General features: G+C 43.9%; 1 protein-coding gene across 1 annotated transcript in view; it reads right to left on the bottom strand.

Moving 5' to 3' along the window:
• LOC139228001 (UNC5C-like protein) overlaps window positions 1-2,944 on the bottom strand; it is a 38,802-nt gene extending 35,858 nt beyond the window's left edge. The window contains exon 1 of the mRNA XM_070859152.1: window positions 2,539-2,944. Within this exon, the coding sequence (XP_070715253.1) occupies window positions 2,539-2,944 (406 nt within the window). The remainder of the gene's footprint in view (window positions 1-2,538) is intronic.
• Between the last annotated feature and the right edge of the window lie 24,511 nt (window positions 2,945-27,455).

Here is a 27,455-nt window from a genome sequence, read left to right as displayed (position 1 = left end):
CCAAGTCACAGGAGCGTTATCAGACAAAAATTTACACCAAGCCACATTGAGATATTAGGGCAGGCGACCAAAAGCTTGGTCAAAGAGCTAGGCTTTAAGTAGCATCTTAAACGAGGAGAGAGGTAGAGATGCAGTGAGGTTAATGAGAGAATTCTAGAGATTGGGCCTCTGCAGCTGAAAGTAATGGTGGAGCTTGACACTCCGGGATGTGTAAGTCAGAATAGGAGGGGCGTAGAGATCTCAGAGGATTGTGGGGCTGGAAAATTAAACAGAAAGCGTGCTCTTTAATCCTTCGTGCTCTACAGAAACTCAATCATGACGGGAAGGAGTTTCGAGAAAACATTGTTACCACATGAGAGGAAATTAGTCTAATTCACTAACATCTTGGAGTATCTTCTGACTCACTGTGACTAACATCTCACGAGATCTATACAATTCTAGCCCGTCTCACATTCCAAACATCACACATCACACGCCACACTCCAGGTGTCATACTTTAGTGCAGATGAAAAACATTCTTAATTAAAAAAAACAAATAAATGCCACCATTGCCCTGGAGCTTATATTTTAGAGGCAAATTGCAATCTGACAATGTCCCTGATCAATCCGCAATTAAACTCTAATTGACCTGAGGCTGTATTTGCTTCACAACAACTAAGACTTTGTGACTATTAAGGGACAGAGCTCCACCGTAGCAGAATAATACATATGGTACAACAATCCTGTTTGTTTAAAACTGCGTATCATCCGACTTACCATGATTAATGCACAGACATAAACAGGAAAAACCCTGAAGGATGTTGAAATGAATCTATTTTTAAAAACAGGTAATTAACCTGTCAGTTACTGGAATCTATCATCAGGGACAATGTGACTGAACACTTGACCAGGTATCAGCTGATCAAAGAGAGTCAACATGAATTTGTGAAGGGTTGTCATGTCTGACCAACCGAGTTGAATTTTTTGAGGAGTTTACTAACATGGTGGATAGGAGAGTGTCCATGGACATTGTGTAAATATACTTCCAGAAAGCATTTGATAATGTTCTGTGCAAGAGATTTTTTTTAGCAAAAGTGAAAGTGCACGGACCTTGTGACATGGGGTGGTTATTGCTAGGGAGGTAGGAGATAGAGAGTAAGGTTAAAGGGAATGTTCTTCAATTGGCGTAATCTAAGTAAAACATGTTCTTCAGGGCTCTGTGCCAGGACCTCCGCTTCTCAACATATTAATGACTTGCATGAAGGAATATGAGTTGTATCTACAAGTTTGAAGATGACACGAAGTTAGGAGGCACAGCAAGCTGCGTAGATGGGCGCAGGAAGTTACAAAGAAACGTAGATAGATTAAGTGAGTAGGCAGATGGAGTTCAATGTGGGAAAATGTGAGATAATGCACTTTGGATCCAAAAAAGACAAATCGGAATATTTTCTTAACAGTGAGAGACTAGAAGCTGTGGAGGAGCGAAGGGATTAAGTTGTCCAGTTACACAAATCACTAAAAGCTAGTGCACAAGTCCAAAATGCAAAAAAATAAAGGCTAATGGAAAGTTGGCCTTTATCTTGTGGGTTGGAATACAGAGGCGAGGAAGTTCTGCTTCAGTTGTTCAGTTCCCATCTGGATACTACATTCTGTTTCAATCCTGCAGGTTGTACAGCGCAGAATCAACGGAATGTCACTGGAGATTAAAGGTTCCAATTATGAGACTTCCTCCGGGAATGTATTCCACAAGTTCACCACCTTTAAAAGTGGAAAGATTCCTTCTGCCCGATTTCCATTCTTACTCTGAATTTCCTCATTTTAAACTTGTGTCACCTCTTATTTGAGCCTTTTGTCTGGATCAACTTTTGGCAATTTCCTTTATAATCTTGAAACCTGCATTTAGATCATTTCAAATCCTCCTACTTTTCCAAACAAAACAAGCCCCATTTCCCTTAACTTTTCTCGTAATTTATTTCCTGAAAGCCAGGATCATCTTTATTGTTTGGATTTGTAGCTCCTAACAGCAATAACAATTAGGTGAGCAGATGACTGTGCTACAAATGGAGGCCAACCAGCTGTTACTTTGGTTGCTCTGAGTTATGGCTCCTCTGATGACCTCGTGGGCAAAGGCTACACTCGGTGTTGCATTACGCCATATCAGAAGGTCCCAGGTTTGATTCCTGGTCCATTCCTAAATCAGCTGGGACACTGGAATTACCACCAGCGCTCTGGACTTGGGATGGGAGAAAAATCAACCTGGTGGTCCTGATCGCTACAATGAATTGTGCTGCAGATATTGGAGGATAGCGGGGTCAAGCTTGCTTGTGACAACCTCCAGGGCAGCATAGTCTACTGGCATGGTCCCTTGTCAATGTGTGTCTCACAGAATCAGCCCTATTTCCATCCTGCCCCAGTGCCTTCAAGGCAATGGGGTGAAAATTGGCAAAGAGTTATTGATGGTAACAAGCAATCTATAATTTATTTATCGGAGTGATATTATGCAATCAGGACTAGTAGTGTGAAGACATGTCGCTAATGTGTGTTGTAGTGTGCCCATACCTGGAGGAATTTCCATTGAGATCCCGGTGCCACTGAGTACCAGACAGCCTCCACGGTGATCGATCTCCTTGGTCACATAGACGAGCAATTTGTGCAAGAGTTTCTTGACCACCATCCCTTTGGTGGTACATCTATGCAGCTCGCTGTAGAACTGTTCCACCTCGTCGCATGTAACCCGAGCACACAGCTCCTGCGGGGGAGCATCTGTACTTCTGATGACCACAGAGCTCAGCCCCAGATTCTGGCCTGGGCTATTCGTCTGACTATCAATGCAGCTTAATATACAGCCCGGTACTCTCGAACACTTCACGCATTTCAACAAAAGCACAATAATAGCAATCGGGACAAGTGGCCCCAAAAGCTTGAGCACCAACTCCTGCTCAGGAGATCCAGCATCAGAGAACATTTTGTCAAACCAAAAAAAGCATTTCGAAGATGAAGTTCTCAAGAAGAATCTCTAACCAAAACGTTAACCTGACTTTTCTCTGTTCAGATGTTGAGAAACTTGCCGTGCATTTTGTGTTTCTATGTTGTTGATGTAGTATCAGCCGTGAGGAATAGCTGAGGGGTATAACTGCAGTCCAGTCACTGTAACAATATCATTGGATTCCGGTCACAGTGTCTCGATTTCTGCTCATTAACAATGTTATAATGCAAAACTTTCCTGTATGTATAATGTTGATAAGATCCACGGTGGAATCGCTTTATACATACATATATTAAAATGTGATGTCAGCACCTCGCAGGAGAGTATCTGTCAGTGCCAGTCTGACCACATTGGAGTAGAAACATTTATTTGAAGAAGGCTTTGATAGTTTCTTCAGATTGAAGCACTCATAATTGTTGTACCATCAAATGTCTGGCTTTTTTCAAGTAGAGTTCACATGGTGATCGTGTCTGCCATACTCTGGTTGAAGAAAAACAAATCCATAAACTCATTTGTCATTGACTTCACCGTGCGTACTGTATAACCAACTGGCAAACCAGAGGATTGTTTTTTATCGACCAGAACAGTGCAAGCAAAATTGGAATTTACACAAAACTCATTTGACTTCTAGCTACAAATCCAAGGGGGTTCCTGCAGTTCTAACTTGCTTGTCTCCATTGTCACCGAGCTTGGTTGATGGTGTATTGGACTGAGCACTGTGAAGCAAGGAATCTGTAAGCGTCTGGAGTAAGGAGCCATTCAGCCCAACAAACCCATTCCATCCAGAGTCCATGTATGTTTATTCTACCATGTCCCTCCCTCACATTGACCCGTACTTTAAAGAACAATAAGGTCCATCTCCTACATCTCCTAAAATAGATCAGTGCTATTAAATATTACAACCCTCAATCTCACTCCTCAATGGATATCAATCTAGATCTTGTTTAAAGGTGCCAATTGACATCAGATCAACTATTTACTCTGGGATAAAAACTGAAAATGCTGGAAATACTCAGGTCAGGCCGCATCTGTGGAGAGAGAAACAGTTAACATTTCACGTTGTCCGAACTGAAACGTTAACTCTGTTTCTCTCTCCAATGATGTGGCCTGATCTGCTGAACATTTCCAGTATTTTCTGTTTTTATTTCAGAATTCCAGCATCCGCAGTAATTTGCTGTTGTCTTTACTCTGGGAGTTTGTTTCACAAATCCACTGTCCTGTAGCAAAAAAAAACATTTTTGTCTGATCTCTAACCTTGCTCGGAGCTTGTGAAAGCTGTGCTTCTGTTCACTAATCCTCTACTCACTGCCGAATTCAGTAGTTTGTTCACTTTAACCACATCTAGATCGTTCATTATATTATGTTGTATTCACTCAGACTTATTTTCCCTGTATTTTTCCCCACAGGCCTGGAATAACTAACGAGTAGCTTACACGGGGTGAAACGGCTGGGTTCTCTTTTGACTCGAGGCCACTCCACGGTGACATGCCTGCTGACGGAAGTTCGGAGCCAAGTCAACCCTCTGATAATCTACTTGAGCCAGGTAGGTTCACATTATCCCAGGGCACTGTTAATGATTGACCAGACAGCCTGGTGGACCCGTCACTGGGAGCTGGTAGTCTTTGTATTCAGCTCAGGATACACCTGCGAACCAATGCCCTGCAGATCAATGCTCTAACAGGTAGAGTGACAATCAGCAGAAATCTCCCCAGTGCTGTGTGTTAGAATGAGGGATGTTACAAATATTGGGTCTTTCCTTAGCTATTCTCTCGAGTACAGTAATACTGGTCGCTCCTGTAAGTGTCTTAGATTTGTCTACAGGTCTCCTTTGTGTCAGTGTCAGCTGTGGCTCAGTGGGTAGCCCTCTCGCCTCTGAGTCAGAAGATTGTGTGTTCAAGTCCCACTCCAAGTACTTGAGCACAAAAAAAATCTAGGCTGGCACTCCAGTGCAGTGCTGAGAGAGCGCTGCACTGTCGCAGGTGCTGTCTTTCGGCTGAGACGTCAAACCGAGACGCCTTCTGCTCTCTCATGAATGTAAAATATCCTATGGCACTATTTCGAAGAAGAGCAAGGGAGTTATCGAAGGTGTCCTGGCCAATATTTATCCCTCAATCAACATAACCAAAAACAGATTATCTGATCATTATTACATTGCTGTTTGTGGGAGCTTGCTTGTGGGCTGCCGCGTTTCCTACGTTACAACAGTGACTACACTCCAAAAGTACTTCATTGGCTGTAATGCGCTTTGAGATGTTTGGTGGTTGTGAAAGACGCTATATAAATCCAAGTCTTTCTTTGTGAAAACTGACGTCATGAATCCATTCAATGTATCTGCTATACTCTGATCATTTTAATAGTTTTAACCAATTTATCCTTTAATGAGTCCGCCAGTCCTTTGGCCTTCCCTCTACTGTTAACTGTGTGCCCCACACTGCGATATGTGTGTGTACTAGGTTCGTGCAGCAGAGCTGGTCTCCAGTTGTCCTGGTTAACCCTTGCCACTGGATAAAGGCCGAGCTCTGTCGAGCCCGTGTGGTGGCTGATGTGCAATGGTCGCCATACGTTAAAAAAATCCACGCACAGGCATCTTCCACCCCCTCAACTGGAGTTCAGGACTGGAACATCGGGTTCTACATTGACACATCTGTGAACTCATGTGGAAGCAAGTCATCCTCGAGGGACCGCCTATGATAATGATGATGAAGTATCAACATTGGCTAGCTTTCTATTCCTTTGAAGATTAGGTGGCATAAGAAGAGGATGAAGCCAGAGGTGATTTTTCCCTGTATCCGGTCCCGTCCTTTTCATGATGTTCATTCAGAGACAAACTCAAAGTAACCTTACTGGTCCCGTGAATTTCGGCTGCTGGATGACCCGATTTGTGTTGGATCTTCCCACCGGCCAGTCTGAACGATTACTACAGGCCTGCTCTGGGGTCACTGCAGGCTGGGCGAGACCCACACATCAGGAGCTAGCAGCACCAACCAATACAAATACAGATTTCAACAGGGGCAGGTGGCCCACCAATTTGACTCTGGTGGTGGAGCACATTGAGAAATTGGTACCTCGAAGTAAGTCACCCATATTTTTTCAAGTCTGTGCTAAATATTCACCACCAGGGAAACTCTGCTAATCATTTTCTTTCAAATGTACCTTGTTGAGGCAGGATGGAGCATCAGTGAACGGTGTAATGGAGTGTCAGGATATGGGTTCATCCTTGCAATCCTCCTCATGGCGAGCTCTCAATCTCTGCCAAGCCAGCAATGGAGGCAACTGGGAAGAGGCCAGGGGCTTTTTTACAGGAAGGGGTGAATATCAGAAAACAAGTTACTGCCTATAACCACCTCGTAGTAGCTACTTATAGTGTGACATTTACGAGCTAGTTACGAGCTACCTAAGAAAAGACAAGCAGAAAAATAGACTAAAAAAAAAAGCTCAACTCCTTCTAAGTCTGACAAGATACGATTTTGAAATGCAATTTGCTCTGTCGTTTTTTTACATCATTAGCATTTTACCTGGACACTAATCTGATGCAAGAAGGTGACTGTCACTGGGACGTTGCAAGTCTGAAATTTGCAGCACACTGTACAGGTTTGCCACAATGCAACGATTGTGCCATAACTGTAGCACCTTTGGAAATGATTTTAACACTGGCTCAATCATTCCTAGTATTCACCGAAAGCCTGTCAGCTCCTGCGATCAATACAAACTCTCTCACTCAAGCTGTTACAGTCTGGTCTTGTCTGAGAACACTGCTTTACTGCAATAGTTTAATGCATGGCCAATTGAGCCAATGCCCCAACCTTCTTCCATTGTTCTCCATGCCCTCCTGAAGGCGCTGGCTCGGGCTGGGAACAGTTTCATGGGCACCGACAATCCGCCAATATCTCGCCCGAGTGAGAATTCTTTGTTTGTGAGCCTGGACAAGAGTGTCGGCGAGGTGTTCAATCATAAGGTCATCACAGCCGAAGCTGGTCTTGTTCTCAACTGAAGGAGTAATTTCATCCTATCTCAGGGGCAGTAATCAACAATGGGAATGCTGACCAATTCCCCACTCTGTAATTTAGGGATGCTGAGGCAAACCCTTACTGCCATCCTGACAGACAATGCCCCTTCAGAGATAAGAGCAGATTGTTTTAAATTCTATGCAAACCTATACTAAACACCTAATTATTTCAGGACAATTCACCGTACAAACTTCCAGCCTGTCACCTCAGTCTCAGCATTGTAAAAAAAAGAAAGACTTGCATTTTATATAGCGCCTTTCATGACCACCAGTCGTCTCAAAACGCTTTATGGCTAATGAAGTACTTTTGGGGTGTAGTCACTGTTGTAATGTGGGAAATGTTATAAATGTTGATCTTTTCCTTGGAGATCTGATCTGAACACTTTCCAATGCAATGCCAGAGACTATACTGTGCTCTGCAGAGGGGTGGGCTTCAATGGATTCAATGGCTTTTCCTCATCCTTGACTTTTCTTATGTTCATTTCCTACATTACAACAGTGACTACACTTCAAAAATACTTCACTGACTGTAAAGGGCTTTGAGACATCCTAAGGTCATGAAATGTGCTCTATAAATGTTAGTCTCTTTTTCTTATGTGAATTTTATAATCTAACCCTGTCAAGTCCTGCAGTCCTAAATTGCATTATTATTAAAAATCAGCTTGTTTTCTAAATGCATTAGCTTTAATGCTATAAGATCCCAACAGAATACCAAAGTGCAGGTCGACGCTTTATATAGGTGTATTCTCCCGAGCAATGCCAGTGAGATAATATAGTTCATTACTATGCAGTAGAATGACTCACCCGATACACCTTATTCTGTATCTTCACTAATTTTGCTTTTGATAAAGATGTTGAACAGTTTGTCGACCTTTCTTCATATTCAGAGAAACCCTCTCAGTGCTGCAGCTCAGCACAACCTCTGTCACTCTGCCTGCTACAACACTGCCTTATCAGCAGAGGTTCGTTGATCGAACAGGTGTGGCCGTATCTCCAGGAAACTTCATGATCTAAAAGCCGTTCATCTTGTCAAATAATGAAATTTAACATGCTTTATTAATGAAATATCAGTGCTTACACATCTATCCCACACATACTAAGACAAAGGGCAGATCATGGACTAAAGATCCGTCCCATTAATGACCAGGAGCATCAGAATGGGCACATGGAGTTAAGACAACTGCTGGCATGGGATAAACACCAACATGGACAGGTTTTATGTAAATCGATGTAAGAGTTTAAACTGTTCTAGTTGTTCAACAAAATTTGGAATTGAAACACAACCCAGTCCTAAGAAGTACTAGAGCAGGACTATTTCAAGTTATTTTGAGTCACAGGCAGACCCATCAATTAAAAAAGGGTCATTTAGATCTGTCTTTAGATTGACAGACTTTTTTTTTGCGTAGTCAGTAGGCGATGCGGAGACTAATCTTTATGTGTTGAATGATCATTTGCTCTATTTCCAGTTCAGAATTAATTAACCTGCAAATCTAAAGTCTGGCATTAATTGCATCCTTTTTATCTGTTCATCAAACTAGGATAGAGCTGAGAATTGCAATCTACACCTCTTAAGTAAAGTCACTAATTCAAATTACATGATCATTATTTTTGCACTAAATTCCTACTTTGCTATTATTGAATAATTCAATAGTTTTTATGCAAGAAGCAGCTTTGTGTTATCAGTAGCACTGTATACTGCAGACACTTTGTACTTTAAACCCACAAGAGATAACAAGCACTCTAACACAGGACAGTATAGATCCCTTCAATGCCAAGCTCCCCCTACATGTTGCTGAACTATCTTTATCAACTTCAATCTTCCCAGTACAGTCTTGACACCGTCACAGCCCTGGTTTTCAATTCCCAACGTTTGGCTGGTTTTCTTTAGTACTTGTTCCATGAAGTATGCACTCATGGGAAAATGGAAAGCTCAGCAAATTTATGTGGTGAACATAGAAACATAGAAAATAGGTGCAGGAGTAGACTATTCGACCCTTCGAACCTGCACCACCATTCAATAAGATCATGACTGATCATTCACCTCAGTACCTCTTTCCTGCTTTCTCTCCATACCCCTTGATCCCTTTAGCCGTAAGGGCCATATCTAACTCCCTCTTGAATATATCCAATGAACTGGCATCAACAACTCTCTGCGGTAGGGAAGTCCACAGGTTAACAACTCTGAGTGAAGAAGTTTCTCCTCATCTCAGTCCTAAATGGCTTACCCCTTATCCTTCGACTATGTCCCCTGGTTCTGGACTTCCCCAACATCGGGAACATTCTTCTTGCATCTAACCTGTCCAGTCCTGTCAGAATTTTATATGTTTCTATGAGATCCCCTCTCATCCTTCTAAACTCCAGTGAATACAGGCCCAATCAATCCAGTCTCTCCTCATATGTCAGTCCTGCCATCCCAGGAATCAGTCTGGTGAACCTTCGCTGCACTCCCTCAATAGCAAGAACGTCCTTCCTAAGGTTAGGAGACCAAAACTGAACACACTATTCCAGGTGAGGCCTCACTAACGCCCTGTACAACTGCAGTAAGACCTCCCTACGCCTATACTCAAATCCTCTAGCTATGAAGGCCAACATACCATTTGCCTCCTTCACCGCCTGCTGTACCTGCATGCCAACTTTCAATAACTGGTGTACCATGACATCCACATCTCGTTGCACCTCCCCTTTTCTCAATCTGCCGCCATTCAGATAATATTCTGTCTTCGTGTTTTTGCCCCCAAAGTGGATAACCTCACATTTATCCACATTATACTGCATCTGCCATGCATTTGCCCACTCACCTAACCTGTCCAAGTCACCCTGCAGCCTCTTAAGCGTCCTCCTCATAGCTCACACCACACCCAGCTTAGTGTCATCTGCAAACTTGGAGATATTACACTCAATTCCTTCATCTAAATCATTAATGTTAATTGTAAATAGCTGGTGTCCCAGCACTGAGCCCTGCGGTACCCCACTAGTCACTGCCTGCCATTCTGAAAAGGATCCATTTATCCCGACTCTCTGCTTCCTGTCTCCAACCATTTCTCTATCCACATCACGACATTACCCCAATACCATGTGCGTTAATTTTGCACACAAATCTCTTGTGTGGGACCTTGTTAAAAGCCTTTTGAAAGTCCAAATACATCACATCCACTGGTTCTCTCTTGTCCACTCTACCAGTTACATCCTCAAAAAATTATAAAAGATTTGTCAAGCATGATTTCCCTTTTATAAATCCATGCTGACTTGGACCGATCCCGTCACTGCTTTCCAAATGCTATTTCATCTTTAATAATCTTGAATAGTTGAGCCGCACAGAACAGAAGATCCAAAAAACAAGGAAAGAATTTGCTTTTCTATAGCGCCTTTCATGACCTCAGGATGCACCAAAGCGTTTTACAGCTAATGAAGTACTTTTGAAGTATAGTTACCATTGTAATGTAGGAAACAAGGCAGCCAATTTGCGCACAGCTAGGTCAATCTCTGTCAAGGTCAATCTAAGATCAATCTGCGGTCTGAGCTGTGTTAATTGATGTCAGTCAGGACAGCCTGTTACTGACCACAATTAGCCTTGGTGCCTCAAGGTTAAGGAGGAGAGCATTATCTGAGGTTGCCATTCTGGATTGCTTGACCCTTGCTCGAAGCACATGTGTGTGGGCATTGGGCGAGGAAAGGAACAGAGTCAGCAGTTACATAATTTGCCAATATTCACAATCAAAGCTCACATATAAATAATGTTCACTGGCTACCAAAAGCAACTACTACTTATGGAATGGTATATATATACACATATATACCGAAATTTGAACGGGGGGGCGGGGGTCCATAACGAAACATACAAAATTCTTACAGGGCTTGACAGGGTAGATGTTTCCTCTGGGCTGTGGAGGCTCAGTCTTTGAGTATATTCAAGACAGAGATCAATAGATTTTTGGATATTAAGGGAATCAAGGAATATGGGGACTGTGCAGGAAACTGGAGTTGAGGTAGAAGATCAGCCATGATCTTATTGAATGGCAGAGCAGGTTCGAGGGGCCAAATGGCCTACTCCTGCTCCTTTTCTTCTGTTCTTATGAACCTAGCATACAGCATGTGTGCTGGATCAGAGTGCTCCAGGTGCACTGTGCTCTATAGGCCTCAGCATCCCATAATATGGAGTGCTGGCAACCAAAGCAGTACAATGGGTGTTGCAGATCACATTACTGGTCCATTCTGTTCAAGTTGGCAACCTTTGGCCCTAATAAACAGAGGAGTTTCTGGTGCTGTGGTACAGTTTTATTGCCCTGAAGAGTACAAAGTCACAAAGCACAGCTAAAGAACAATGTTTGCTCATGTGGAATCTAGTTGCAATAATTTTAAATGCTTCAATATGGTAAAAACCTTGTTGTTAAACAAGAAATTATAAATTAAAAAAGATATTAAGCATTTGCTGATTTAAAATGAAGCAATAGTCCAGCTGTAGTATTGTCAACGTACTTCAGTACTGTTGCTGCACTTCTAATCAAGAATGCTTTTGGAAATGCTCCAATAGTTTACAATTTATTTCATCAACAATAGTCAATACTAATTCAGATCTCAAATTAATAGCTATCTGCAGAACAAATAGAGATAACTGACTGGGGGAGGGGAAGAAATTATTGGATAAATATTCCCTGTGCCAGGTGTCTGCCTTGCACTGTGTCACAGACAGAGAGTACTGGATCTGTGCAATACTTCGCCAGCAAAATCAGTTGAGGTTGACAATTCCCTCACAAAAGGAACTGGGTAAATGTCCACTTGGGAATGGAGCTAGACATTACATATGTAAAGCTACAGATTAAAATTATCAAATTATTTTGCAGAACACGATGGCCCAGAATTTGCTGGAGCATGACATCTCACGTTGTGCCCGTCCGGTTCGTTAGACATTTTACTGCACTCATCAGCTCAAATTTTTTTTGCCCACAAAGTTGCTGGAAGTGTGAACTGATACATGCAGTGAGGCAACAGGGCATCTGGGGCCTTGGTGAATAATGGCACAAACAGTGTATCTCCTTAACCAATGAGATTAAAGGACTGAGAAATAAACAGAGGAAAGACTGAGAAGGAGGGTGAATTAAAGGAGGTGAAATCAATGTCAAATCAGGCACAGAGGAGAAATAGAGAGAGGGAATGAAAGATTGGATTAAGAGAGAGAGAAAGAAAATAGACAGAAAGGAACACTAATTAAAAAAATAAAATTTGGCATTTTTAAAATATCCAATAAGAATTCACAACCTGAAAGAATGAAACTCCACACTTTTAATTGTTTACTTTCTGGACCAGAAAGGTTGATTGGCAGTCATTAACAATGATCACATTGTTAAAAAGGTATTTACGCTATAAACTATTAGACTTAACTTTCTGTGGCGAGGTTAATGGGTACTTAATGTGCAAATGCAGCATCTTCTTGAAACTGACGGGGAGATTTTCACGAAGCTAACGGTGGAGCAGCGCAAATCAGCCAGCAACTTCAATGGAAGAGACTGAGAGAAGTTTGTGTGGGCGTGGCTTAGTTTTGGCAGCTTTTGTGGGCATGTCTTCCCTTACCCATAGGCTGTATGCTACGCTCCTGGCCTCCCTGATGCCATATGCTGCTCAGAACTCTGCAGTGCAGAAGAGGACGTCTCCGTTCTGGGCCTCGAACGAGGTAAATACGTATTGTTTTTGTAGGTCGGCAGCATACTCTGGAGATACGCCGCTGACTGCAATTTTTGGGCCATTGTCTCTAAAAGTTCCCCCATTACCTACATTATGCTGACTGGCCTGTAGCTGCCAGGTTTATCCCTCTCCCCCTTTTTAAGCAGGGTTGTAACATTTGCAATCCTCCTGTCCTCAGGCACCACTCCCATATGCAAGGAGGATTGGAAGGTTGTGGCCAGAGCCTCCGCAATTTCCATCTTTACTTCCCTCAGTAACCTAGGATGCATCCTATCTGGACCGACTGCCAACCTTAAGTACTTCCTCTTTATCTATTTTTATCCTGCTGTGCGTTCCCAGTTTTTTCTGTTTTTATAACAGATTTCCAGTATTTTGCTTCTAATGAATATATTTATTTTCTTATGTCGTAATCCAAAATTGTGGAAGGAGGAAAGTCAACTTAATTTAAAAACAGGAATCTAAAATGCAAAGACAAGGAAAGCCTTAAAAAATTGGGTATTTTTTTCATTAGAACACCAGAGGTTACAGGCGATATGGGAAAAATAATGAAAGGCTGGGCCAGGGTAGATGGAAGTCGACTGTTTCCAATATTTGCTGGGTGAAGAATGAATGGCCATAAAATTGAATGTAATTTATTTCGAGCAGAGGACAGGAGAAACCTCTTTACACAGAGAGTCGTGAGGCTGTGGCGTTCACTTCAGCGTTGGTAGTTGAGGCAGAATCTATGGTATCATTCAAGATTAGATTGGATAGCTGGATGAAGGAAAAGGGATTGAAGGGATACGGGAACAGGGTGGGTAAGTGCAATTAGAACTGTTTGCTTGTGTGGTGGGTAACCGCCAGCACGGACTGTTTGGGCTGAATGGTCTGTTTCCACGTTCTATGTATTTCTAAATGTATGTGGAATCAAAAAGCCTATTTGGACCATCCAAATAATGAATTAATGTTTATGAATGTCAAAATTAGCACTGACTGTTCATTATCTTATTTATTCCATACTTTTTTCTATTACCGCTTTCTTGCTAAAACAGATCTTGAGAAATGATAGAGAATGAGCAACACAATGGAATCCATCAACATGATTCTCAACATGAATTTAACGGTCTTGCTCCTGACTGGAAATACAATTTACCGTAAATTTATTATTTTTTAAATCATTAAATACAGCGGTAAGTTACAGGTTCTAATCAAGCAATACCATATGAGAGGAATTATCCAATCAGCAAGTGAGAGAGCAGCCTACCTGAGAGTGTCCGGCTAATAGGCATTTTCATCTGGAGAGTGTGAGCCCTCTATTAAAACAGTCCGCTGCCGTCGGGTTTGGCTGCTTGACTCGTCCCAAGGTGCATTGAAATTTCTTAAATTATGAGGATAGGTTGCATAGACTAGATTTGTATTACCTTGAGTATAAAAGATTAAGGGCTGATCTAATCGAGGTGTTTAAGATAATTAAAGAAACTGACAGGGTTGATAGAGAGAAACTATTTCCTGTGTTAGGAGAGGCCAGAACAAGGGAGCATAACCCTAAAATTAGAGCTAGACCGTTCAGGGTGATGTCAGGAAGCATTTCTTCGCACAAAGGCAATCTGAAACTCTCTTCTCTCAAAAAGCTGATGAAGCTAGGGATCAATTGAAAATTTCTTAACTGAGATTGCTAGGTTTTTGTTAGGCAAGGGTATTAAGGGTTATGGAATCAAGGCGGGTAGATGAGATACAGATCAGCCATGATCTAATTGAATGGCAGAGCAGGCTCGAGGGGATGAATGTTCTACTCCTGTTCCTATGTTTCCGATGCTCCGAGGTTCTCAGCCCCAACCCCAGCCTAATAACCGAGGTGCTTTGTCATTTTTACAGCATTATTCTGTGGACTAACAATAAGTTGGAGTAGAACTAGATTTTTTTTAAGACTGTACAGCAGTGGTTTTCAAGATTTTCTGTGTGGGAGGACCTACCTGGAAATACTGATACACTCCCACGGATTTACATCCTAATTTCTGAAAAACAGAGCTAGCTATCAAAAGGAAAACAGTGCTATGTGTACAGAAAGTATTTCTTATTAGTTTACACCAATAGAAATAGTGTCCTAGTAGTCAACAAAATAAAAATAATACATAAATCTAATGTCCGATGGACTGAAATCTGATGATGCCATGGTTCCCCCAAGATTTGCTCACAGGGTCTGGGAAGCCCCAGTTGGAACACTTGTAGGGGATTGGGTTCCGCACCAAGCCTATCTTTCCATCTCCAGCACTTGTCCAAACAGTAGCACACCTTATGATGTAGCCTGTTCAAATAGTTGTTTAAATCAATTTTAAGCTGATCATCCCACCATTTTATAATTTTTTTTAAAAAGCTTTGTTAATTTCTCTCTCTAACTATTTCTCTTTCCTTCCTTCTCTCTTTCTTTCTTCGCTCCCTTTTTCCTTCCTTCTCTCTCTCTGTTTTTCCCTCCCTCCTTTTCCTCTCTTCTTCCTTTTCTCCCCAAACTTTCTTTCTTCCCACTCCCTTTTTTGCCTGCCTACCTCTTTTTTATTTATTTCTCTATCACGCTTTCTTTCTCAGAAGTGTCAGCCTTAGCACAGTGGTAACATTCTTAGCACAGAAAGTTGTAGGTTCAAGGCCCACTCCAGAGACTTAAGCACAAAATCACTAGGACAGTACTGAGGGAGTGCTATTTTTCAATGAGATGTGTGCCCTCTCAGGTACACGTAAAACATGTTTGAATGGCACTGTTTGAAGAAGAGAAGGGGCATTCTCCCCAGATTCCTGGCCAAAACTTATCCCTCAACCAGCATCACTAAAGCAGATTATCTGGTCATTTATTTAATTGCTGTTTGATGGACCTTGCTGAGTACACATTGGCTGCCATATTTCCTGTAAAGTCCTGTCCCCGCAGTACAGATTCACACGAGACACATACTGAAGTCAAGGTCACTCAGGACCTGCACCTTTATTACACAGCTCTCGAATGCCACACTTGCCTGAGACCTGTCCTTATATACGTGGCTAGGACAGGTATCCAGTGTCTCCTGCAAGTGCACCCCTGGTGGTAAGGTAAGCTTGTGGTTACAGGTCATCTCTGTTTACAGTCATGTATAGCATGGTAAGATACAGTTATGTACAGTAGTGTGAGATACATGACATCACCCTCCCCCAAGGTCTTATTGTCTTTATAGGTTCAGTCTCTCAGGTGGTCTACGCTCTCGCGTGGAGTGTCTTAGTTGTGGTTCAGTTGTTTGCCTTGGTGCCTGTTGTTCTTTCGGGGTGATTGCTGGTATCTCGCCTGGGCTGTCTGTTTCATTCAGTGTGATTGTTGGTGTCTCGCCTGGGCTGCCTGTTGGGATTGCCCTTTCCACAGGTTGTTCTCTCTGTCTGTCCACCAGGTGTGGTGTGAGTTCCACATTGTAGTCTGCCTCTGGTTCAGCAGTGTTGTTGGTAAATCCACTTTTGACTTGGTCTACATGCCTCCGACAGGTTTGGCCATTGTCCATTTGTACCACCAGTAGTCTGTTTCCTTTCTTGCCTGTTACTGTCCCTGCAAGCCATTTGGGACCCCTGCCATAGTTTAGCACAAACACTTTGTCCCCTATCTCATTCCACCTCCCCCTCGAATTTCGGTCATGGTACTCGGTTAGCTTACGGCGCTTTGCCTCAACGATTTCATGCATGTCTGGGAGGATTAATGAGAGCCTTGTCTTTAAGGTCCAATTCATTAATAGTTGCGCAGGGGGAACTCCAGTCAATGCATGCGGACGAGATCTGTATGCCAGCAGCAGTCGCGACAGGCGGCCCTGCAGCGTGGGACCTTGGATTTTGAGCATGCCTTGTTTAATGATCTGCACTGCTCGCTCCGCCTGGCCGTTGGAGGCCGGCTTGAAGGGTGCTGTCTTAACATGATTTATGCCGTGGTCACTTATAAAATCTTGAAATTCTGCGCTGGTGAAGCACGGACCATTATCACTGACCAATATGTCAGGAATGCCGTGCGTTGCGAACATGGTTCCAAGGCTCTCCACAGTGGTGGAGGTAGTGCTCGAGTTTAAAATGGTGCATTCGATCCACTTAGAAAATGCATCTACGAGGAACATTTTGCCCATGAATGGGCCCGCATAGTCTACGTGCACCCGCGACCACAGTTTGGTGGGCCAGGGGCTCAGGGGGGCCTCCCTGGGGGCATTACTGAGTTGGGCACAAATGGTGCACTGTTGGACGCAGAGCTCCAAGTTCGCATCAATGCCAGGCCACCAGACATGGGATCTGGCTATGGCCTTCATGAGAACGATCCCTGGGTGCTCGCGGTGGTGCTACCGGACAAATGCCTCTCTGCCTCGCAGAGGCATAACTACTCGGCTGCCCCACATCAGGCAGCCTGCTTGAAGTGACAGCTCATGCATGCGCCTATGGAAAGGTTTGATCTCCTCGGGGCAGGCATCGCGAGCCTCTGCCCAGTCACCAGTTAAAACACATCTTTTTACTAAGGATAACGTGGGGTCGCTGGTCGTCCAGGCTCTGATTTGGCGAGCCGTCATGGGCAAACCTGTGGACTTAAAGGCATTGATTGCCATAACTATCTCACAGTCCTGTTCGTCAGACCCTTCCGTGGTCGCCAGGGGTAGCCTGCTCAGCGCGTCTGCACAGTTGTCTGTGCCTGGTCTGTGCCTTATTGTGTAGTCGTAGGACGCCAGCATGAGTGCCCACCGTTGAATGCGCGCCGGGGGGTTGGCGTTTATTGCCTTGCTTTCGGATAGTAGAGACGTGAGGGGTTTGTGGTCAGTTTCTAATGCGAACTTGGCCCCGAAAAGGTATTGGTGCATCTTTTTGACACCGTACATGCACGCAAGCGCCTCCTTCTCCACCATTCCGTACCCGCGCTCCGCCCGCGAAAGTGACCTGGAGGCATAAGCTATGGGTTGTAATTTACCCGCACTATTGACATGTTGTAAAACGCACCCGACCCCGTACGCTGACGCATCACATGTAAGAACTAGCTTTTTACCTGGATCAAAGAAAACCAAAACACTGTTGGAACACAGAAGGTTGCGTGCCTTATTGAAGGCGCGTTCTCAGGCGTCCCCCCAAAACCAATTGCACCCCTTTCTGAGTAGCATTTGGAGAGGCTCCAGCAGCGTGCTTAAATTCTGCATAAAGTTCCCAAAGTATTTGAGTAGCCCGAGAAAGGCGCGCAGTTCTGAGACATTCCGGGGCCTGGGTGCCAGGCGAATTGCTTCGGTTTTGGACTCTGTTAGGCGGATTCCATCAGCGGCAATCCTTCTGCCCAAAAATTCAACCTCGGGTGCGAGAAACAGGCACTTGGATTTCTTAACTCTTAGGCCTACCCGATCCAACTGCTTTAGTACTTCCTCCAAATTGCGGAGATGGGAGTCGGTGTCCCTGCCCGTGATATGTATGTCGTCTTGAAATACAACCGTCCCCGGGATGGACTTGAGCAGACTCTCCATGTTGCGCTGGAATATGGCAGCTGCCGACCTGATGCCGAATGGGCATTGATTGTACATGAAAAGGCCTCGATGTGTGTTGATGGTGGTGAGTAGCTTGGACTCATCGGTCAATTCTTGCGTCATATACACAGATGTGAGATCTAGTTTTGAGAAAAGTTTTCCTCCAGTCAATGTGGCAAATAAGTCCTCCGCTCTGGGCAGCGGGTATTGGTCCTGTAGGGAGACTCTGTTTATGGTAGATTTGTAGTCCCCACAGATTCGTACAGATCCATCAGGCTTCATGACTGGGACGATGGGACTTGCCCAGTCGCTAAATTCCACGGGTGAGATAATGCCTTCCCGCAGAAGCCTGTCCAGTTCATGTTCAATCTTTTCCCTCATCACATAGGGCACAGCTCTAGCCTTGTGATGGACCGGTCTAGCATCCTGTGTGATGTAGATTTTGACTTTAGCTCCTTTGAAGGTGCCCACACCTGGCTGAAAGAGGTGTTCAAATCGACTTAGAACTGTTGAGCAGGAGGTCCGTTCCTCTGACGACATGGCGTGAACATCATCGCATTTCCAGTTTAGTTTTGCCAGCCAGCTTCTCCCCAGCACTGCTGGGAGATCTCCGGGGACAATCCACAGGGGAAGTCGGTTCACTGTCCCTTTGTGTGTGGCTGAGAGCATGGTGCTGCCGAGGACTGGGACGATTTCTTTGGTATAGGTCCTTAGTTTGGTGTCTACCCTTGTGAGTTTTGGTCTGTCTCTTTTGTGCGGCCGCAGCTGTTCAAATTGTTGAGCGCTCATGTGAGATTGACTCGCTCCCGAATCCAGCTCCATGTTGACGGGTATCCCGTTGAGTAGGACCCTCATCATTATTGGAGGCGTCTTGTTGTAGGAGCAGTGGCCATTGATCGTGTTGACCCGCTGTACATCGGTGTCCCGGGTACTGTCCCCACCGTCTTCTGGTCCGCTTTCCGACCCTTCTGATTCGTGTACCAGCCGAGCTGCCATTTTTCTGCACATGCGGACCAGATGCCCTGTATAGTCGCAGTTTCTGCAAACAGCATGCTGAAATCGACACCCCCTTGATGAGTGCCTTCCCCCACATCTCCAGCACAGACCGCTTCCATTGTTTCCAAAGGATGAGCTGCGTCTGGCTGATCTCTCTTGAGCTTCTCTCAGTTTGTAGTTGATTGCTCGCATTGTGGGTTGATGTGGTGTGAACAGCCGTTCATGTGGCCCTTGATGTCTTCTGGTGCCACTGCCTGCTGTTGAGGGCCTGCTCTCCTGCCTTTGTCTGTGTGTGGGGGTAGCAGCTTGTTTCACGCTGTGAACCGCTTGTTCCGATGTTTCGTTAGTTGTCGTACCCGCAGTATAGATCAATCTCGTTTCTTCTTCTCCTGCCAAGAATGTCTGTGCAACCAGTGCTGCTGCCTCTAGGGTCAAGTTCTTGGTTTCTATGAGCTTTCAGAATATGCCTGCGTAGCCTATTCCTTCAATAAAAAAGTCTCTCAGTACTTCTCTCCTTAGTTCATTGGAGAACTCACATAAGCTAGCCAACCTCCAAAGTTCCGCCACGAAGTCGGGTATGCTCTGGCCCACACAGCGTCTGTAGTTGTAGAACTTGTGTCTGGCCATGTGTAGGCTGCTCGCTGGCTTCAGGTGGTCTCTTACCAGTGTGCTCAACTCTTCAAATGACTTGCTTGCTGGTTTTTCGGGTGCCAGCAGGTCCTTCATTAAAGCGTATGTTTTCGAGCCACAGCTGATCAAGAGATGGGCTCTTCTCTTATTTGCCTTGTTGTCGCCTAAACAGTCTTTGGTTACAAAGCTTTGCTGGAGCCTTTCTATAAAGTCCTCCCAATTATCTCCAGCATTGTATTTTTCATCTGAGCCGTTGTTCGCCATTCTGTGAATTCTGTAATCCTGTAACTCGTCGCCACTGTAAAGTCCTGTCCCCATAGTACAGATTCACACGAGGCACATACTGAAGTCAAGGTCACTCAGGACCTGCACCTTTATTACACAGCTCTCGAATGCCACACTTGCCTGAGACCTGTCCTTATATACCTGTCTGGGACAGGTATCCAGTGTCTCCTGCAAGTGCACCCCTGGTGGTAAGGTAAGCTTGTGGTTACAGGTCATCTCTGGTTACAGTCATGTATAGCATGGTAAGATACAGTTATGTACAGTAGTGTGAGATACATGACATTTCCTATATTATAACAGTGACTACACTTCAAAAAGTACTTCATTGACTGTAAAGCACTTTGGGACGAACTGAGTTCATGAAAGGAATGAATATGTAAATTCTTTCCTTAGTCTCTTTAAACTGTTTTTCTATGTCTTCTTTCTCACTGTGCAATTTATAAACTTATAAATATTTTGTGACTTTTTTTTTGCTCACTAAAGTGAGGGCAATTACTGATGGGCAATGGACCATTTTTCATTTTGAACAACCCAGTGTCAGTAACAAACACTCTTGGGGCAGATATCGATTCCATAGCACAGGTTAGGTGCAAACTTAACTGCCAATACATTTCCCAGTGATGTACCTAAACTCCAATCTCAGACAAACAATCCCCATTTTGCGTGTGTGATCTGTACGTCCAACCTTAATGAAACTTAGAGGCTGTAATCATGAGGCCAAATTAGTGTGACTGGATGGTATAAATTAATTCCTATTTAATCAACTTTCATTTTAACTCAAAGCCCATGTGTCATTTTATGAAACTTGCAAGTTATAGCTGAGGCCAGGAACTGACTGAAAATGAGATAATCATTTCAACCCATCGTGTCCGAGCCGGCCGATAAAGAGCTATCCAGCTTAATCCCACTTTCCAACTCTTGGTCCGTAGCCCTGTAGGTTATGGCACTTCAAGTTTACATCAAGTATTTTTTAAATGTGGTGAGGGTTTCTGCCTCTACCACCCTTTCAGGCAGTGAGTTCCAGACCCTCACCACTGTTTGGGTGAAAACATTTCCCCTCAAATCCCCTCTAACGCTCCTACCAATTACTTCAAATCTATGCCCCTTGGTTGTTGACCCCTCTGCGAAAGGAAATAGGTCCTTCCTATCCATTCTATCCAGGCCCCTCATATTGAGGTGTATAAAATTAAGATCAATAATGTATAATATAGTTCTGTTATACATTACAGAAACAGATTGACAGTGCTGTCATTTTTTATAGTACTAAAAGTTTCTTTGAGAAAGTTTCACAAGATTTTAATACAACAAAACATTCATACTATTGTATATAGGTAGAGCCTTTAACATAGTAAAACATACCACGGCACTTCATAGGCATGTTATCAAACAAAATCTGACACTGAGCCACATAAGAAGATATTAGGACTGGCGACCAAAAGCTTGGTCAAAGTGGTAGGTTTTAAGGAGCGTCTTAAAGGAGGAGAGAGAGATGGTGAGGTTTCGGGAGGGAGTTCCAGAGCTTAGGCTGCCAACGATGAAAATCAGGGATGTGCAAGAGGCCAGTATTGGAGGAGCACCGATCTCTTGGAGGATACAGAGATATGGAGGGATGAGGCCATGGAGGGATTTGAAAACAAGGATGAGAATTTTAAAATCAAGAAAAAAATGTAATACAATTACAGGCATCAACAGGAAACAATTAAGTGGTGAATAGATTGCTAAAACCTATTTAAGATGGTTTGACAGAGATGTGCAAAAGGGATAAAATTCTGTTTTAATGCTTGTGGGCTGCTGTACAATATTGTGGTAGCCCTGCTACTGGGTTGGCACTGCCACTGAGTGTAAAAGTGGAAGAGACCATTACTGCCACTGGAAGATTTGGGAACAAGTTCTGGGAGCATTTTCAGATGCTGATTATCGCTCTGAATTAAAATAAAATAACGATTCCCAAAGGTTTAGTGGATTCGATGCACCACATGGTGTGACACTGAGCCGTACAACCCAGAAAGTTCCCATGTTCGATCCCTGGTTTGTGTTGATTTTGTTGATTTCGGCCAGGGGTGTAGTTAGGGTTCCGTCAACTGACTCAATGCCCTTGGACTGGTGATGGGTACAATGAACAAGAATTCCTGATTCTGGTTACCATCTGGTGACGCACGATGAGTGTGGATGTCGAGTGGAACAGGATCGGGTTCAGCTGTAATGCCCCACAGTCGAATCCAGCAGATTTTTGTCGAGGCTCATGTGTGAAGAATTTCCACTTGGGCAAGATATCAAAGATACCAAGATACCAGCACTTATAGAACCATGTTCCAGCCCACAATCGGGAGTGGGGGGGAGGGGTGGAGAAAGGGGGAAATATGTGCTAAAGCAACCTAAACAAAGTATGGTTAAGTAAAATCCAGTTAATTTAAACTCTAATAGAACTAACATTTTTAATGCTTTGATAGTCCCATTCTTTGCAGTGGAAATTGTAACATCACGTTCTGTCGGGCAGGGCAGACTATGTCATGGAGGAACAGAACACCGGCTCGTTCCCATGACCTTGCACGTGGTGAGTTACCATTCTTGTATTCTTAAAGTGGAGTTGCAGACCCTTCCCTCTGAGAAAATAGAAAATTGAAAGTGTCACTTGTGATTGCTCAATGGAGGAATTTTGGAAACGCCTCCATTTCATACAGAATTGTAAATATATTTTAATTATGTCATCATTTTTAAAACATAATTATCTATATAAACATATATTATTGTAAAGCAGAAAAGTTAACGTCGGCACTTTCGTTCCTTTATTAAATTTTTCTACCATTGCTGAAAACTGAAATTTCAAATGTTTCAGTTTAATAATGTATCATTATTTTTAATCTGCCACAATATAACATTATGTATTTGCGTATTATGTAATCATGTTATAATATATTTTAAAATGTGATTAAAGAGTAACATATCTGGTTATAACCTTGCAAAATAGTTGTCTGATATTTAAATATGTAATACTATATTATTTCTAACCCTATGATGTTAGATGATGTAATAGCGGTTCTAACCTGGCAGGATAGATTTGATATTCATGAAATTATGTTTCTTTTTTCTGACCTTGAAAGACATAGCCTATTTGTGTCCACATCTTAAACTGCAGTCTCATGCCATTTTTACACTGCAGTTTTCTCACAACAGTATATGTAGGGTGTCCTGTTCCTACTGCCTCCTTGCAGAATAATGCCGTTGGGGAAGGTAAGAGTTCTATTCTGGACCTTTGCTAACTGGGGACCCAGTGCCTGTCTCAACAACAACAACTTGCATTTATAGCGCACTTTAAAGTAGTAAAATATCCCAAGGCGCTTCCCAGGAGTATTATCAATCAAAATTTGACATTGAGCCACATAAGGAGATATTAGGTGAGGTGGCCAAAAGCTTGGTAAAAGAGGTAGATTTTATGGAGCACCGTACAGGAGCAGAGAGAGGTAGAGAGGTGGAGAAGTTTAGGGAGCATTGCAGAGCTTAAGGCCTAGGAGGCTGAAAGCACGGCAGCCAATGATGGAGCTATAAAAATTGGGGATGTACAAGAAGCCAGAATTGGAGGACTGCAGAGATCTTGGAAGATTCTCAGACTGGAGGAGGTTAGAGAGATCGGGAGGGATTTGAAAACAAAGATGTGAATTTTAAAATTGAGGCATTGCCAGACTGGGAGCCAATATAGGTCAACAAACATGGGTGATAAATGAACTGGACTTGATGCGAGTTAGGATATGGCTGGAAAAAACTCCAGCTATTAATATTGCAGATATGAGTAGTTGTATAGCATGCTACCAGAGTTTAACAAGCTTACCTTTATTGGTGACCTTTATTCAGACCATTTACATTTCAGCTGATGTCCATCATTACTGGACCAAGTCCTCTGCGTGTTCCAAACTGACCAATAGACCCCAGGATGTCACTAATGTACAGTATAAAAGCAGGATAATTGTGATGAATTTCAGTCAAACAATGCATGAGAAAAAAAGGAACAATGTACATTTAAACAACAGTTTATGACATGCTGAAGGAATTCTAAAGCATGTCACACCCAATTAATTAATCCTGGTTGAGGAAGCCACTATTATTTAGTCTCAGTTGTGGATCAGTTGGTAGCACCCTTGCCTCTAAGTCAGAAGGTTGTGAGTTGAAGTCCCACTCCGGAGGCTTGAGCACACAAATCTAGGCTGATACTCCAGTGTAGTACTGAGGGAGCACTGCACTGTCGGAGGTGCCATCTTTTGGTTGAGATGTTAAACTGAGGCCTTGTCTGCTCACTCAGGTGTAAAATATCCCACGGCACTATTTCAAAGAGCAGGGAGTTATCCCTGGTGTCTTGGCCAACATTTATCCCTTAACCAACATCACTTAAACAGGTTAACTGGTCAGTATCACAATGCTGTTTGTGGGATCTTGCTGTGTGCAAATTGGCTGCTGTGTTTCCTACATTACAACAGTGACAACACTTCAAAACATACTTCATTGGCTGTAAAATGCTTTGGGATGCCTGGTGATTGTGAAAGGTGCTATATAAATGTAATTCTTTTCTTCTTTCTAAAATGTGGTGCCCAATTTGTGATCTCATAAACATTAATGGTATGAAGACTAGTTAATCTATTTTTGATGGCGTTGATTAAAGGCCAGGACATCAGGTTGACACCCTTGCTCTTTGAATGGTGCCATTTGAACTTTTACATGCACTTGAACAGACAGATGGTCTGGTCTGTTTAACATCTTATTTGAAGGACAGAACCTCCAACACTGCAGCACTCCCTTGGTACGGCCCTGGAAGTGTCCAGAATGGATTATGCACCTATTCCTGATGTGGGCCATGAAACTGAGGTGAGCATGTTCCCACTAAGCTAAGCTGACACCACTGGGCAAGTTTTGAGAGACCTCATGCAACTGTGTGTTTCAGGAAATCACAGGGTGCTGCCAGCCATTTTCCATCCATTGATTTCAGAGGATAGAAATGGTGATATGCACTGCCTGTGTGAGAGGCCCCAGCAATGGCTGTGAAGCCTCATAATTCACCCTCCTATATTAATAGAAATTTGCAAATTTGTTAAGTTGCCTGAACTGGCAAATCCCTTACTTCTGTGGGTCGTATTGAAACATCTGGAGGAAGTAGCTAATCAAATGTGCTGTTTGTGTTTCGTGGATTAATATCTATATGTATCGTGTTGGTATCAGGCTGATGGCTCCCTCTTCTGCTTCAGCTTGAGAACACCACCATCCCTGAACTGTGTGACAGCCACGGACAAATGGAATAAAGAGCTTGACAAGCAATGAATAACTTGTTGAAGCTCGGTGCCTACTCACTGTTGTGAAAGTAAATGCAGCAGCACGTTTGGCCAGAGGTAAATGACAGAATTTGAGTGAATTTGAAGGTGTGTCGACTGGAGAGAAGAATTGCTCTGGTCAATGTGTGTAGCGAATTTGTAAATGTAATTTAATAACATGTTCACTGTGGAGTCATTCTTCAAAACCTTTGCCAACCCCCCCCTCAAGGACCGAGCTGCTGGGATCTGACAGGCAGCTCAGCGAGCACAGCCTAGCTCCGGCCGGCTGGGGTCACTTGGGTCAGTGGACGTCAGCGCCCTGAAATATTGGGCGGCTCTGGCAACTTACCGGACACCCCTTTTGTTTTCTTGTTCCTGGTTTAGTTTTTCCCTCGGAAGCTGCACACAGTAAAGCTCCAAACTTCAGTGGAGGTAAGGGAACCAGTAAGGTGCCCGGAGTCCTAGGGACTGTTGGGTGGACGCTAGCCTAGAGTTAAAATTGCGGGGTTAGCAGCTCACTGCCAGAACCGGCGAATGACCTTCAGAGTCAGTCTGTGTCACTGAGCGGGACTGGGCAGCTCGGGGACTTTGGCTGGGAGGCTGGGAGCCTGGGGGGTGGGGAGCCTGTGTGTATGTGTGGTGGGGGGGGGTGGGGGTGAGCCTCCTGGGATGGGTGATGGGTGAGCCAGGGGTGCCTCCAGTCTGGGTTATACACAGTGGAGCCCCCCCCCGCCCAAATTCCGGGGGCTGAGCCCCTCTGTCACCCCCAGACACGTGTCCGCTGAATGCTCTATCTCCCCTCCCTCATTACTCAACTTTGAGTAAATCCACGGGTTTCCAAACAGTTTAGAGTCCAAGGTTCACAGCTGTCCAGCTCTGACTGCCCGCATCCTCTCCACACCATTATCTAAAAGTTCATTTGAATGTACACATGAGTTAAAATGCCATTGCAATAGACGCTTTGTAGATTTTGGACTGTGTGTGTGGAGGGGAGAGGAGTGCAGACCCCTACAGTTACCCCACTGTTGGAGTGTCTGCTTCACAGCAATGGTCACCCTGGCCACTTATATTCCGGAATGGTCACCCCGGCCACTTATATTCTGGAATGGTCACCGTGGTACATTCCGGAATGGTCACCGTGGTACATTCCGGAATGGTCACCCTGGCCACTTATACTCCGGAATGGTCACCCCGGCCACTTATATTCTGGAATGGTCACTGTGGTACATTCCGGAATGGTCACCCTGGCCACATATATTCTGGAATGGTCACTGTGGTACATTCCGGAATGGTCACCGTGGTACATTCCGGAATGGTCACCCTGGCCACTTATATTCCGGAATGGTCACCCCGGCCACTTATATTCTGGAATGGTCACTGTGGTACATTCCGGAATGGTCACCCTGGCCACATATATTCTGGAATGGTCACCGTGGTACATTCCGGAATGGTCACCCCGGCCACTTATACTCCGGAATGGTCACCGTGGTACATTCCGGAATGGTCACCCCGGCCACTTACATTCCGAAATGGTCACCCCGTCCACTTACATTCCGGAATGGTCACCCTGGTACATTCCGGAATGGTCACCCTGGCCGTTTACATTCCGTGCTGTGACGGGCCACTCGGCAAAGTCACCGCTCCAGAAACGGCCAGGGAGCTGAAACTAAACTTGTGCCGAGCGGATTGAGTGAGTTGTTTGGGATTCCCAGGGATACTCCACCTCTAGGTTATGCTGATGGGGTGAGTTGAAGAGTAATGCTAAGGGCAAATATACAAATGTTCAAGACCGAGATCAATAGATTTTTGTTGAGAAAGGGTATCAAGGGATATGGAGTTAAGGTATGTAAATGGAATTCAGATACAGATCAGCCATGATCTAGTTGAATGGTGTTGCGGGCTTGAAGGGCTGAAAGGCCTATTTCTGTGCCTATGCCTCAGTCATAGAATATGATGCGCTTGTATAAAACCCGCTGTCCGCTATTTTAACTCATTGCTAATGTGCAGTGCGATTTCAACCCTCTGTATGTTTTATGAGTTCTCAGAGGGGTTAGATTTCTTCTGGTAGCACGGGGGTTAACATATTTCCAACATTCTTGTTCTATTTTAATAGTCATTATCTTATTTCAAATAAATTAGTT

The sequence above is a fragment of the Pristiophorus japonicus genome, chromosome 17, assembly GCF_044704955.1.
Source record: "Pristiophorus japonicus isolate sPriJap1 chromosome 17, sPriJap1.hap1, whole genome shotgun sequence".
In the NCBI taxonomy this organism is placed as follows: domain Eukaryota; kingdom Metazoa; phylum Chordata; class Chondrichthyes; family Pristiophoridae; genus Pristiophorus; species Pristiophorus japonicus.
This window is presented reverse-complemented; position numbering and strand designations above follow the sequence as displayed.